This window comes from Microcebus murinus, chromosome 21, assembly GCF_040939455.1.
Source record: "Microcebus murinus isolate Inina chromosome 21, M.murinus_Inina_mat1.0, whole genome shotgun sequence".
Lineage (NCBI taxonomy): Eukaryota > Metazoa > Chordata > Mammalia > Primates > Cheirogaleidae > Microcebus > Microcebus murinus.
This window is the reverse complement of record NC_134124.1, coordinates 35,616,907-35,631,848: the sequence shown is the minus strand read 5'-3', so window position 1 is coordinate 35,631,848 and position 14,942 is coordinate 35,616,907. Positions and strand designations below refer to the sequence as shown.

General features: G+C 41.7%; 1 protein-coding gene across 2 annotated transcripts in view; it reads right to left on the bottom strand.

Annotated features, from left to right (window-relative positions):
* ATP6V0E1 (ATPase H+ transporting V0 subunit e1) overlaps positions 1 to 14,077 on the bottom strand; it is a 37,964-nt gene extending 23,887 nt beyond the window's left edge. For both annotated transcript variants that reach the window (XM_012765506.2, XM_012765507.3), the window contains exons 1-2: positions 13,880 to 14,077; positions 7,408 to 7,455 (exon numbers count right to left, since the gene is read on the bottom strand). In XM_012765506.2, coding sequence (XP_012620960.1) covers positions 7,408 to 7,455; positions 13,880 to 13,983 — 152 coding nt within the window. In that variant the 5' untranslated portion in view covers positions 13,984 to 14,077. The remainder of the gene's footprint in view (positions 1 to 7,407; positions 7,456 to 13,879) is intronic.
* Between the last annotated feature and the right edge of the window lie 865 nt (positions 14,078 to 14,942).

The window sequence follows — 14,942 nt, the reverse complement described above, 5'->3', positions numbered from 1 at the left end:
CAGAAAACTTAGCAGGTGGTGGTGCACGCCTACAGTCCCAGCTACTTGGAGGCCGAGGCAGAGAGATCTCTTGAGCCCAGGAGTTCGCAGTTGCAGTGAACTATGATGACTGCACTCTAGCCTGGGTAACAGCAAGATCCTGTTGAAAAAAAAACAAAGGGACTGGGCCAGGCATGGTGGCTCACACCTGTAATCCTAGCACTTTTGGAAGCCGAAGGGGGAGGAAGATTGCTTGAGCTCAGGAGTTCGAGACCAGCCTGAGCAAGAGTGAGACCCTGTCTGTACTATAAAAAATAGAAAGAAATTAGCCAAACAACTAAACATAGAAAAAATTAGCTTGGCGCGGTGGTGCGTGCCTGTAGTTCCAGCTACTCTAGAGGCTGAGGCAGGAGGATCGCTTGAGCCCAAGAGTTTGAGGTTGCTGTGAGCTAGGCTGACACCACAGCACTCTAGCCTGGGCAACAGAGTGAGACTGTCTCAAAAAAAAAAGAGACTGGGGAGCCAACCAGAAGAATAGGCTCCCACTGGCCAATGATGATTTGACCATTGACAAGGCTATTAACTGCACTAGATTGCAATGATTGCAATACATCAAACATTAGGTGTGTAAGATCATGATGAAACTAACATAAAACAAAAATCATAGTCCACCGTTGGAAGATGCTGGGGAATCAATTCGTTATTTCGAACATTGGTAAATAAAGGGAAAACTACACATATATCCTAACTTTCCTTTATTATTTTTTAGTTATTTGGATAACCAAATAGTTGATGAAGTAAATCTCTATTCATGGATGTATTCTAGCTAATGAATGAACAAGAAATATAGAAATAAAATATCACCAATGACTACCAACAATACAAGGTAAAATCAGACATTCTGTACTACCCCCTGATGGAAGTACTCAAACAACACTTAGGGAGGAGACTTGCCAAAAAATTGAAGCTGAATCTGATCTAGCCTCTAGATATGACTACCAATTCATAGGAAATACAGAAGAACGTGTTAACATCATGAATATGCAATTAACAAGACCAGACTCTGGAAAACTATGGGACAAACAACCCAGTTTTTCTATTAAAATTCCCAAGAAAAAAGAGAAAGATATGGAGAAGAAGCCTATAAAGAGAAACTTAAGAGACAAATCCATCAATTGCTATGTATGGTCTTTATGTGGACCTTGATTTAAGCAAATTGTAAAATAAATAATGAGATAATTAGGCAAATTTATATATGATAGGCTATTTGGTGATATAAAGAATTAACTTGGCTGGACATAATAGTATTGTGGTTATACAAGAAAAAAGTGAATATATTTTAGAGACACATATTGAAATATTTACAGATAAACTAATATGACTGGAATTTGCATATAAATAATCGGGGGTGAAGGGCAAAGTGTGGGGAAGAAACAAGATTGGCCATGAGCTGATCATTTTTGAAGGTGGGTGACAGGCAAATGAAGGTTCATCATCCTAGTCTCTATTCTTTCATAAAGAGAATACAGTAGGTTTTAAAAGTTCAAAAACATATTGGATGTGGTAGCTCAAGCCTGAAATCCTAGCACTTTGGGAGACCAAAATGGGAGGATCACTTGAGGCCAGGAGAACAAGACCAGCCCGAGCAACACAGTGAGACCCTGTCTCTACGAAAAATTAAAAAATTAGCCAGGCCTGGTGGTGCATGCCTGTAGTCCCAGCTACTCAGGAGGCTGAGGCAGGAGGATTACTGAGCCCAGGAGTTCGAGATTACAACGAGCTATAACTGTGATGTTATACTCCAGCCTAGGTGACAGAACAAGACCTTGTCTCATTCATTCACTCATTCAGAAATAAATAAATAGGTAGATAAGAGATAAACACTTAAGAAATACATGCTATAGTAAAAAGTGGCCCTGAAACCAACCAGCTTTTTGGTTTGGAAACCAAAGTGGAGCACCCTGGCCCCTGGAGGTCCTGGCTCTAGAGTCAAGACCCAAAAAGGCCAGTGAGGGAGGCTGAGCTCAGCTGTGAATTTGCCGATTCCTGGACTTGTGAGGCAGAGCTCCCATGGGCTGCACAATCCTTGTGAGGATGGGCAGCACTGGGGGCGGGGAGGAAGGGTGAGTGAGGGGGAATCTCTCGTGGGAAGTTGAGGGGAGCCTGTTTGGGAAGTGAACGAAGGGATTGCAAGGAGAGTGATTAGGCCTCCTTGGGTCTTTGTTTGTTCACTGTCTGTTTCTTCCTACTAAAGAGGACAGGAAGGTTATCTGTTTTGTTCATCCAATGTTCCACATCCTGAGCCCAGATTCAGTGCCTGATACTTAGTGGACTCTAAATAAATATATGTTGAGTGAATGAACTCTAAGGCCCACTGCGACACCAGCCCTGTAAGCAAGTTGTACTTACAAATAACACAGTTCTTTGAATTAAAATAATTTGCTTTTTAAAATCTAGTAATATTACTTTTCATTTTTATTGTCATCTGTTAGAAGTTTTCCTACACAGCACCTCATTTAAAATCCTACAGTGGCGGGCGCGGTGGCTCACGCGTGTAAAACTAGCTCTCTGGGAGGCCGAGGCGGGGGGAACGTTTGAGCTCAGGAGTTAGAGACCAGCCTGAGCAAGAGCGAGACCCTGTCTCTACTATAAATAGAAAGAAATTAATTGGCCAACTAATATATATAGAAAAAAAAATTAGCCGGGCATGGTGGCACATGCCTGTAGTCCCAGCTACTCGGGAGGCTGAGGCAGGAAGATTGCTCGAGCCCAGGAGTTTGAGGTTGCTGTGAGCTAGGCTGAAGCCACGGCACTCACTCTAGCGTGGGCAACAGAGTGAGACTCTGTCTCAAAAAAAATAAATAAAACCCTACAGTGTAATCAGACCAAGTATTCTTTAGCCTAGAAGAACCGAGGTCTCCTGAGTCTTAGTCAATATTTCTTTTCCTATATCAGTATGCTGGTGAGATTTACAATTAGTCAAGTGCTAAAGACATGGCACATTTTCCAAGAAGCAACTGTACCTTCGCAATATAACACTAAATTTCTAATTTCCCCTGAAGATTTGAGTTTTATGACTCTGGGTAAGTTACAACACAATTGGACATTAAAAATTAACCTAAGACCAGGAGAAAGTATAGGATAGTCACTTAATAGGATTGTATGCTTCAGAGAGAAAAGTAATCTTGTGCCTCAAAAGGAATCCAGTTTTAACATTCATATTTTCCTTTGCTAAACTATTAATAGAAACTGGCTTTCACTGGAAGAAAACTGATTTATACAGAGCTATAACAAGTTGCTCCCCATGGAACAAACCTTAAACAAGAACAAACTGGCAAGAGAAAAAAACTGCCACAAACAGAAGGCAATTTAAAACTGCATGAATGTATTTCAAAACATGACTTTGTTTAGGAAAGCCAAAGTCTTTTTGGGTGTGCCTTACTTCAAAAGGGATATTTTTAAGAAAACATAACTACTGCCAAACAGAAGTTTCCTTTGAATTTTAGTTTTTATTTTTGTTATAGAATCTCATTCTTCTGTGGAATCAGGTATGTAAAATATTTGGAGTTTGAATTCCATCCATATTTTTCATGCAGATATCTTGCTAAATAGGATATATAACCAGGCCTCAAAGAAAGAAAAGAAAACGATTTCGTAAAGACAATACTACGTAGCTCATTTCCCCATAAAATGGCCTTGAGAAGCATCTAATGTTAGAACACCATGTACCACCTTTATTAACACACACTGACAATACTGATCCACTGTCAACAGAGCATTCACCAGCACTTAGGAATAAAGGAATAAACAGACTAAAGTCTAGACAGCAAAAGGCAAGGGCTCACAGATAGTCTGCAATTAAGTCACTAAGATTCAAAGTGAAGTAATTTCCAACTGACTGCGATTATTCATTTTACACTTGAAAATAAGAGTCATGAGACTGACTAGAAAGGTTTTTTGTTTGTTTGTTTTAAAGAGACTATCATGAAAACTAACCACATTTCAAAGACTATGGAGAACCAGGAAGTCACAAAACATTTTTTTCCTATTTTGGTTTAATTTCAAGTAAATCATTTCTCTGTGGTGATAATGTTCTCTTTTAAAAATTACCACCACCAAAACTCTTATCCCGTGGTGGGCAGATGGGAGGGGCGAGGAGGCAAAGGATATATACTTACAAAATTGGTGCGATGTGCACCACCTGGGGATAGGTCACACTTGATGTTTTGGTAAGGCGGGGGATGGGGAGAGGAATGGCAGGGGCAATATATATAACCCTAATAATATTTGTACCTCCATAATATGATAAAATAAAAGGAAAAAAAAATACCACCACCAGGTCATGTACAGTGGCTCATAACTATAATCCTAGCCCTTTGGGAGGCCAAAGCGGGAGGAGTTTTAAGGCCAGGAGTGTGAGACCCAGCCTGAGCAAGAAAAAACAGAAAAATTAGCTGGGTGAGGTGGTGCACACCTGTGGTCCTAGCTACTTGGGAGGCTGAGGCAGGAGTATTCCCAGAGCTCAGGGAGTTTGAGGTTACAGTGAGCTATGATGACGCCACTGCACTCTACCCGGGGAGATGGAGTAAGATCTTATCTCACAAACAAAACAAACAAAAAATATCACCAACAACCTTACTGTTCACATTGTAGAGATCTTCAAAGCATAAAAGCAAAGGCCTTTTCAATCACAAGACTAATCCTTACACCCGCACTGATAAAGAGCTCCCTTACTCCAATGTCTATAGATAATTAAATAGGATAAACTGATGTTCAATCGCTCGTACTAAAATTATAAATTCCTGACTGGGCAGGGTGGCTCACACTTGTAATCCTATCACTCTGAGAGGCTGAGGCGGGAGGATTGCTTGAGGTCAGGAGTTCAAGACCAGCCTGAGCAAGAATGACACCCCCATCTCTACTAAAAATAGAAAAAATTAGCCAGGCATGGCAGTGCACGCCTGTAGTCCCTGCTACTCAGGAGGCTGAGGCAGGAGGATGGCTTGAGCCCAGGAGTTTGGGGTTGCTGTGAGCTAGGCTGACGCCACAGCACTCTAGGATGGGTGACAGAGTGAGACTCTGTCTCAAAAAAAAAAAAAAAAAAGAAATATAAGTTCTTGACAATACATGTATATGCACTCATTTACTTTTCAGAGCTGAACACAGCTAGTATAACAATTCCCTCCACTACCTGTCAGACTTCAGTCAGGATGCTAAGCTATTATCTGAAAAGCCTCTTTTACTTCTCTAACCAGAAAAGAAAAAAGACTAACACAAATTTTACAAAGTCCCATCATGTGTGCCTTCATGCTGAAGCAGTCAGACATCATCATTTACCGCAAATTTTATAATACATAATTCAGCTTTAAATACCTAAAGTTTCATTTAACAAGTGAGCTGGTATCTACCCAAAAGAAATTATTATATCAAAAAGATACCTGCAATCACATGTTTATCACAGCAGGATTCACAATTGCAAAGACATGGAACCAACTTAAGTGCCCATCAACCAAGGAATGGATAAAGAAAATGTGGTACACCATAGAATACTACTGAGCCATAAAAAAGGATGAAATAATGTCTTTCACAGCAACTTGGATGGAACTGGAGGCTATTATCCTAAGGGAAACACAGAAATGGAAAACCAAATGATACATGTTCTCATTTATAAATGGGAGCTAAGCTATGGTACTCAGGGGCATATAGAGTGGTACAATGGACACTGGAGATTCAGAAGGGAGGGTGAAAGCGGATGAGGGAACAAAATCTACTTATTGGGTGTGATGTACACTATTCTGGTGATGGGTACACTAAAAACCCAGATATCACCACTATAAAATTCATCCATGTAATGAAAAACCACTTGTACCCTGTAAATCTATCAAAACATAAATTACCCACCCCCACCACCGCCAAAAAAGTAGCCAGATGATAGGCAGACAGTCAAAATTCATGGCAATAACTCCTTGTCAGGGGCGGATTTTGATCTATGCCCAGAACTGGAAATTGGCTCTTCTCCACACATTTCTTTGAACAACTTTAGTGCAGAAGCCCCAGGAGGCTGGACATCCACAGACTCAGGGTTGCAGAGAGCCACAGTCTTTCATCCACAGGATGGACTGGAACTGCTGCTTCCTACCTCATGGGCACTTAACAAGACTTGGGCCAACACCAATACTTCCCATGTCACTGAAGTCTCAGGAAATTAGAAAGCTTTCTTCAAGAAAACAGAATCACTGGTAAACTCTATAAAGGAATCCCTAAAACAGTTACTGAAGTGGCATGTGATCTATAACTCAACTTAAAAAAAAAAAAAGAAAGAAATCCTGAGGCCTTTAAATACTGTGAACTGGTTATCTTCTCCACAGATTAATACTCAGGTTTTTTTTTTTTTTTAGGTGCTTGACTCATTCCATATTCTTTAGGGAAGAGGTGAATGTACACAAGAGTTGAAAACATCTTTAAAATGTAGTCACGTGCCACATAACAATATTTTGGTCAACAGTGGATGGCACATATGATCATATATATGACCATCACATGATATGGTGGTCCCATAAGATTGTAACACTGTATTTTTATTGTATCTTTTTGTTTAGATATGCTTACATATACAGATATTTACTACTGTATTACAATTGCCTACAGTATTGAGGACAGTAGGATGCTGTATAGGTTTGTGGCCCAGAAGCAGCAGGCTATACATATAGCCTAGGGATGTACAATAGGTTATACCATTTATGATGTTTGCACAGTGATGAAATTGCCTAACAGCACGTTTCTCAGAATATTTATCTGTCGTTAAGCAATACATGACTGTAGTTCAACTACAGTTCTGACATTTCTGGTATTCACGAGGATAAAGAACCATATTCAAAAAATATATGTTGAAGAAAGAAATTATCTTACATATTTCAAAATAGTTTTCATTCAATAGCTTATATAAACTATCTAATCTATTCAAATAGATGCTAATTATTATACTTTGATATAATTTACAATGAATTATTGAAAAAAATTCTCCTTACTCGATTATAATTCTAACTCAACTTCTACTCAGATAAACAAGTCATAATAAAGAATGCCTTTATTAGCTTCATAGTGAAATATTTAAGTGAAACGAGTAGACCTAAATACTTTACAATAAAATATAAAGTACTATAGTTATAATTTCCAGCTAATTATAAGCTTTAAATTCATGCCAATTAAACTACACTTGTATTCCCAAAAGGATAGAGCATCTGTGCAGCTCTATGTAAATATGCTGAGCATAGGAAAAGTGCGGTATTTTCTATTTTAGGGCACTATTTCTAGATATAACATGAGGGACAAGCTCCGATGAAACAAATGGGTAAGTTGCACACATTACAACTACTAAGAAAAACTGATTGTTCTAGGAAAAAACTACTTACAACAGACAATACTTACAAGAGATAGCAGCAAACTGAACAGGTCACCAACATGGTGATGATAACTCTAAAAAAAAAAAAATGTAAATGGCATTAGATAACTACCAAACTATGCAGACACTGCAGAATGGTTTAATTTGGGAAGGTTCCCCTTCCCAAATTACCGAACTGGCACATATAGTGCACCAAGAAAATGGATCTGAATTTGTTCAAACAACCAGTAGACTGCAGTGTGTCCCAGACTTCACACAGTAGAAGCTTAAGTACATAATTAAACATTTGTATTTAAAGGGATATGTATTGATGCCACAGCATAAATGTCCAATCCAAATTCATCTGACACTGAACAGAAAAGGCTACAGCGACAATTAGTTTTGACACCTAAGTAACTACAATATTTGGTAGTATCCTCGGCAATGAAATAACACTGCCTTTCTAAAAATATGCCTCTAGAGTTGACCTCTCCCCATCTCCATTCATGTCTGAAATTTAAACTTGGATCTTTCATTAGTAGAATTTCAAAATTTCTAAAACCGAGTTCATGATATTCTCTTCCCACTCCACTTCTCTTTGCAAAAGATAAGTAGGATATCTCCTGCTTCCCAGAGGCAGCTCTGCCATTTGCCCCCATCCAGCTAGCCTCCAATCGATTATCTTTTGCTCAGGCCTTCTCTGCACCCTCAGTCACCAAGTACAACGGATTCGTCCTTTGAAGCATCTCCCCCCATGTGGATTTCCTCCTTCCCATTCCCACTGTTAGCAACAAAATTCATCACATTTGCCTGGCTGATTCAAAACTTTCTTCTTTCCCATTCATTCCAACCACAACCACTAGAATTAATCTGTCTAAAATATTCCTTTCATTACATCTCTCTCTAGCTAAAGACCTTTCGATGGAACCCAATCATCCGGTTTCCAAAGAGAGGTGTCCACACCCCCCGGGGAGAGAGCAAAACTATCTCCTAGAACCTGGGAAGCAAATATCAGAATTCATGTTTTTATTTGTATTTATTTTTAACTCATCCTTTAGAAGTTCTGTGTGTGTGCTTTCTGTGGTTAATATATTGGCACATTCATTCATTCAACAGATTTTCACTAAGTGCCCAGTATGCACCAGGCTCAGGGGAAAAGCAGATAAAAACCTTGTGAAGTTTGGGGAGAGACAGACAACAAGATGAACAATGAACAACAATCATCTATCTATCATTAGCATGCCAGATGGTCAGCAAGTGCTGATGGAGGAAAATAACGCAAGAAAGGAAGACAGAGTACACAGAGAGTTGGAGGGTGCAGTGCAGTTTTAAAGAGGCTCATCGGGAGAGGCCTTGCTCAGGAGGTGGCACTTGAGTGCAGACCTACAGGAGAGGAGGCAAGGCAGTGTTCCAGGCAGGGGAACAGCAAACAAGCAGGCATGAGCTGAGAGGATGCCTGGTGTTCAAAGTGGAAGGAGGCCTGTGTGGCCGGAGCAGAGCACAGGGAGCCTGGTAGGAGGTGAGGTCAGAGAGGTACCAGGGAGCCTCTGAAACAGCTTTCACTCTGAAAAGCCTTTACTCTGAGTGAAAAGGGAACTTATGTGGACGGATGTGATGAGAGGACTTACAAAATCTGATCCAAATTCTAATAGGATCTCTGGGATGAAATAGACTGGAAGAGGGGCAAAAGGAAAAGCAGAAAAACCAGTTGGGAGAATTACAATAATCCAACTGGGTAAGGCTGGCAGCAGTTCAGGTAGGAAGAATTGTCAGAATCTTCAAAATATGTAATTATATATTCATTATAATACATAAATATGTATGGAGATTTATGCTTAACAAATTATAATAGTTACACAATAAAAACGTTTGAAGACTTACAGAATCAAGTCTAGCTCCTCACTTGTAATCTACTCCCCTCACTCCTCCTCCTCACTTCCCCTGACTTGCAAACAGAATCCTTCTTTCCTGAAGGCAGATGTCCTCACTGTACCCCCAATACATCACGCCATGATTCTCAATCCAAGCTTTGCTCATCTTCCCCCATTCCATGCCCTAAGCTGGAACTCTTCCCTCTGTCTTCTCTCTTCTCCCAAAGACCATCTCAGAGAGCTGGAACAGCTGAGGCTCCTTTGTATTACCCACTTAATATTGTATTAATAGTTTCATATAAAAGCTCCCTCATTAAAATGTCAGCTCCTAATGTGCTTCTCCTTAGGAGCTGCATGCTGAGGGCTGAAATGCCACAATGACCGCATCTGCTTTCAAATGGCTCAGCAAAATTACACACACACAGTCACAGATAAAGCAATCACGAGAATACATTAACAATTACTAAACCCAGGTGGCAGTAAATAGGCACTCATTGCACTACTCTTTCTACTTTTCTGCGTGCCTGAAAATGTTCAGGAATAAAGCAGAGCTGGGACACTCATCCCTGTGCCAGCTGAAATTCCCCCACCTGGTTTCTCTGCTTTTCCTGGCACACTTGTCCCTGTGCTCTATCTCCTCCCCCTCCCCACGTCTACTGGGGAGGGAGCCACTGTGAAAACACTTGAAGCTTTTAGAGAATCTGTGGATTCCTACAGAGAACAGAAGGAAATCATGAAAGACAAGAATAGTCATGAAAGCTGATTCCAGGCACAGGCCTCATTTTATCCAGCCCGTTTTCAATTGCAAAAAAGAATGAAAGAGTAATGGGCTTGCTTTAGCTTATCCCTAGATTTGGGAGAGTTTTCCCTTCTGCCCTTTCCACCCCCTGCTGCACCAGGTTCTACAGCCTCCTAACCACCCAATTCTCAGCATCTGGTGTGGAGGAAGAGAATTTAACATCAAAGTCTTCTTTGTTTTTCTCCCTTCTTCCCTTCTCACACTGTTCCTTTCCTTTATCTCACTAATGAAGATGTTTTTAATCCCTGAAATCAGAAACGGTAACTTGTATTAAAAATTCACCACAGTCCTTTAAGCCAGCGGTCCCCAATCTTTTTGGCACCAGGGCCCAGTTTCATGGAAGACAGTTTTTCCACAGACTGGGGGTGGGGGTGGGGGTGGGCAGCGTGGAGCTCAGGCAGTGATGCAAGCAAGGGGGAGCAGCTGTAAATACAGATGGAGCTTCCCACCAGCTGCTCACCTCCTGCTGTGCAGCCCAGATCCTAACAGGCCATGGACCAGTACTGGTCCAAGGCCCAGGGATTGGGAACTGCAGCTTTGAACAGTTCAGCTCCTTCATCTAGTCTGAAAAAATTTGATCTGCAGTGTTTTCAGGAGGTAAAGGGGAACTAGGATTAATTCAGTACTAATATTTCCATTTTAAAAGAAACAGGAACACGGAAAAGTTAACTACATTATTCAAGGTCACAGGGATCATCCACCTAGAACAGTGTTCCTCAAGGTGTAATTCAGTAACTCCTAGGAGACACTGTGTTTCAGAACCTGCTCAATCCTGCCAAAAGCAGGAAATACAGGATTGCAGTGAAGGCTGTGAACTGGAACCAGATAATACAGTCATGTGCCACATAGTGACCTTTCAGTCAATAACTGACTGCATATATGATAGGTGGTCCCATGAGATTATAACAGAGCTGAAAAATTCTGATTGCCTAGCGGCATCTTGATGATCCTGACCTTGTGTAGGCCTAGGCTGATGTACCTATTTGTGTCCCAGGTTTTTTGTTGTTGTTTTGGGGGGGGGGGGAGGTTGGAGACAGAATGCTAGGATTACAAGTATGAGCCACTGCACAGGCCTTTGTCTTAGTTTTTAACAAAAAAAAGTTTAAAAAGTTAAAAAAAAAAAAAAACAAAGGGAGGCTGAAGCAGGAGGATCACTAGAGGCCAAGAGTTCAAGACCAGCCCGAGCAAGAGCAAGACCCCATCTCTACAAAAAAATAGAAAAATTAGCCAGGCATGGTGGCCCCCACCTGTAATCCCAGCTACTCTGAAGGCTGAGGCAGGAGCTCACTTGAGCCAGGAGTTTGAGGTTGCAATGAACTATGATGATGCCGCTGTACTCTAGTTCAGAAGACAGAACAAGATTCTGTCTCAAAAGAAAAGTAAAAAAAATTTTTTTTAATAGGGAAAAGCTCATAGAATAAAAATATAAAGAGAGAAAATATTTTCATGTAGCTGTACAATTTTTGTGTTTTGGGTTTTTTTTTTGTTTTTTTTTGAGACAGAGTCTCACTCTGTTGCCCAGGCTAGAGTGAGTGCCGTGGCATCAGCCTAGCTCACAGAAACCTCAAACTCCTGGGCTCAAGGGATCCTCCTGCCTCAGCCTCCCAAGTAGCTAGGACTACGGACATGAGCCACCATGCCCGGCTACTTTTTTCTATATATTTTTAGTTGGCCAATTAAAGAGATGGGGTCTCGCTCTTGCTCAGGCTGGTTTCGAACTCCTGACCTTGAGCAATCCTCCCGCCTCGGGCTCCCAGAGTGCTAGGATTACAGGCGGCGTAAGCCACCGCGCCCAGCCAATTTTTGTGTTTTAAGCCAAGTGTTATTATAAAGAGTCAAAAAATTTTTAAAAATTTTAAGTTTATAAAGTGAAAACATTGTAGTAAGCTAAGGTTAATTTATTACTTAAGAATGAAAAAATTTTAAATAAATTTAGTGTAGCTTAAGTGTGCAGTGTTTATAAAGTCTATAGCAGTAATGTCCTAGGCCTTCACATTCACTCATTGACTCACCCAGAGCAACTTCCAGTCCTACAATCTCTATTCATGGTAAGTGTCCTATACAGGTGTACCACTTTTTATCTTATATACTATATTTTTACTGTACCTTTTCTGTTTCGATATGTTTAGATACACAAATATTTACCATAGTGTTAAAATTGCCTACAGTATTTAAGACAGGAACATGATGTACAGGTTTGTAGCCTAGAAGCAATAGGTTGTGTCATATGTCTGAGGTGTGTAATAGGCTATACCATCTAGGTTTGTGTAAGTGCACTCTATGACATTCACACAAAGACCCTAACAACATATTTCTCACAATGTATCCTTTTCCTTAAGCCACACATGATCGTATATCATCAGCAGGTCAAATACCTGAATCATGACACTGGGGCTAGAAACTGAGTAGAAACACAAGGGGTTTCATTACCCTGGAAATAGCAATGGCATCAGATGGGAGATGGTTGTCTGTAGGAAAGGAATGGTCAGTGCTACTAGCACATTAATAAATGCTTTTTGAGTATGAAGGCCAGAAAGGCAGAAAGGTAATGAAACAATTGAAGATATAAACACAACAAAGAAGCGCTCTGTAGTTCTGAAACTCCAGCAGAAAAAACAAGTCTAATTAAATTTGGTTAATACAAATTGCTTTAATAATTCTAGAATTCTGACACTATACAACTACTACAGGCTGGAGAGATGACCCTATAGAACTGGTGTTATAAGAGAGGTGAGACCTGATGCTTACAAATGATAGAAATCACCTACCATTTTTCTTTCTTAAAAAATTGATTTATTTTTAGGCTAACAGAAGTAACAAGCATAAAACACGTCTATTCTAGGAAGCAAAAGGAGTTCAGGTCACAAAATATTAAGGAAGAAATAAAATTTACTTTCCTTTAATAAAGGCAATAGAACTATCCACTCAACAGATACTTATTAAGCTCCTACTGTGCATACAAGGTACTGTGAAACCAAGCAAAACAAAGCCACCAATTAGTTTCAAGGAATAAAGTAAGAGATGGTGTTTCTGACAAATTTCAGTGTGTTTCACCCCACATGATTTTGAGCTCAGAAAAAAATGACTAAAAAGCAAAAGGGGAACCAGAAAAATGTTCCAAGACTCCCTTGAAGATGAGGCTCTATTTTATGCTACAATTAAAGTTTACTTCCAAAATAGACAAAGCTCTATTCAACAAAGAAGTCTGAAAAAAGAAATCTTTTTAGCCAATCATTCTGAGCACTAGTTACACTCACAGAAGAGCGGGAGCGCCCTCCAAAAGGTATGACGCAGGGGTTTCTAAACAATACCTCCTGCTCTGTGGCAATTAATCTCTCTTTAGATCAGGCCCCGACTACCTCCTGGCGCCCACTAGATGCAAGGCCTGGGCTCAGCGTTGTTGAACAGGCTTATTGTTCAACACAGGCAGCAGAGAGGACAATTTCTGTTTTATTTATTAGATCCTTTTCTTTAAAGTTCAGGAAAACGTAGCCTCGTGTAGGTGGAAGGCAGGGCCAAAGGGGCGAAAGTCGACCAGGGACGAACCCCGATTTCCCTTGAATTCTAACTGTACCCTCCCTACCCAGGACTACAATGAGCAAAAATTCCCTAAAACTCATTTCCAAAAAGGGTGCGCCAAAGGTCACCCTCACGCTCAGGCCGAGAACACTAAAGCTGCTGCGATAAGGAAGCCAGGGAGCTCCCCGGGGTCAGGGGCCCGACCCTGGATTGTGGGGTGCAGGTGCACCAGAGCAAGGTTCTCCGACCAAGGCTGGGGTCGCCCCTTCCCCGCCCAGGCCTGCCCGGTCCTCCCCGCGCGTCACTCCCAAGGAGGCCTCGCGCACTTACCCCCGGTTAGGACCTTTAGGGATGAACCAAGGCACAAAGAAGCCGACGAAGCCCCAGAACACGCTCATCACAATGAGAGGCACCGTGAGGCCGTGATACGCCATGGCCGCGCCGCAGTTGCCAGCCTCTGCCCGCCGCCTCACTGTGGTCCCACCCGGAAGTGTCAACACCCGGCCGCGTGACCAGCGCGCGCAGAGCCCCGCCTCCCACGCCCCACGTGACCGGCGTGCCGAGCTCCGCCCCCTGGGCGCCCGGAGACGGAGCCCCGCCCTCACCTGGCTTGCCTGGAGGCTCGAGTGGCTGGGAGTGGGGGCGCTGACCCTGTGGCTGAGGGTCCAGGCACCAGGGGCTTTCTAGGTTTTCTAGGCCAGGAGTGTCGTTATTTACAGCCTTAGCTACTTTGTTTGCAGCAGACATAGGAATTTACTATCCTGACTTCCTGTGTGTCAGGCACTGGGCCATGAACTTTAAATGCATGCGCTCCTGAACTTCTCCCTTCCGCCGGTGAGGTGGTTATAATTATTATCCCCACTTTGCAGGTGAAGAAACTGAGACCCAGGGAAGAGGTTAAGGATCTTGCCCACAATAAATGGCAGGGCCAGGATTTGACACGTGATGATCTTATCTTCAAGGCCAGTGCTCTAAACTACTGCTCTACTGTATATCTTGTGCACTGTGCCAGGTCCTGATGGTACGGAACTCAATCAGGCACCCCTCAGCGAGTTCACATTCTGGGGAGCCCATGGCCTTGCGAACAGGACACTCAATGCAGTGTGAAGGTAGAGTGGATGATCGTGTGTGACTTTCCATGCCAGCTAGTCCTCAGCTGAGCCTGAAAGAGTGGGAATTAGAATAGTAAGGAGAAGATAAGCATAGTTTCTAGTGCTTGCTGAGAATTTTCACACGTTTATTATAGTATGAGACATTCTTGGAACAGAGGAGGAAGCCAGTTCTCAGAGAAGTTAAGGAGCTTGATAAAGCTTACAGGCAAAAGCAAGCTAGAAAGCAAATCTATAAGCTAAATCCAATGTGCTTTATTGTGGAACATGGTTTCCTTACAGTA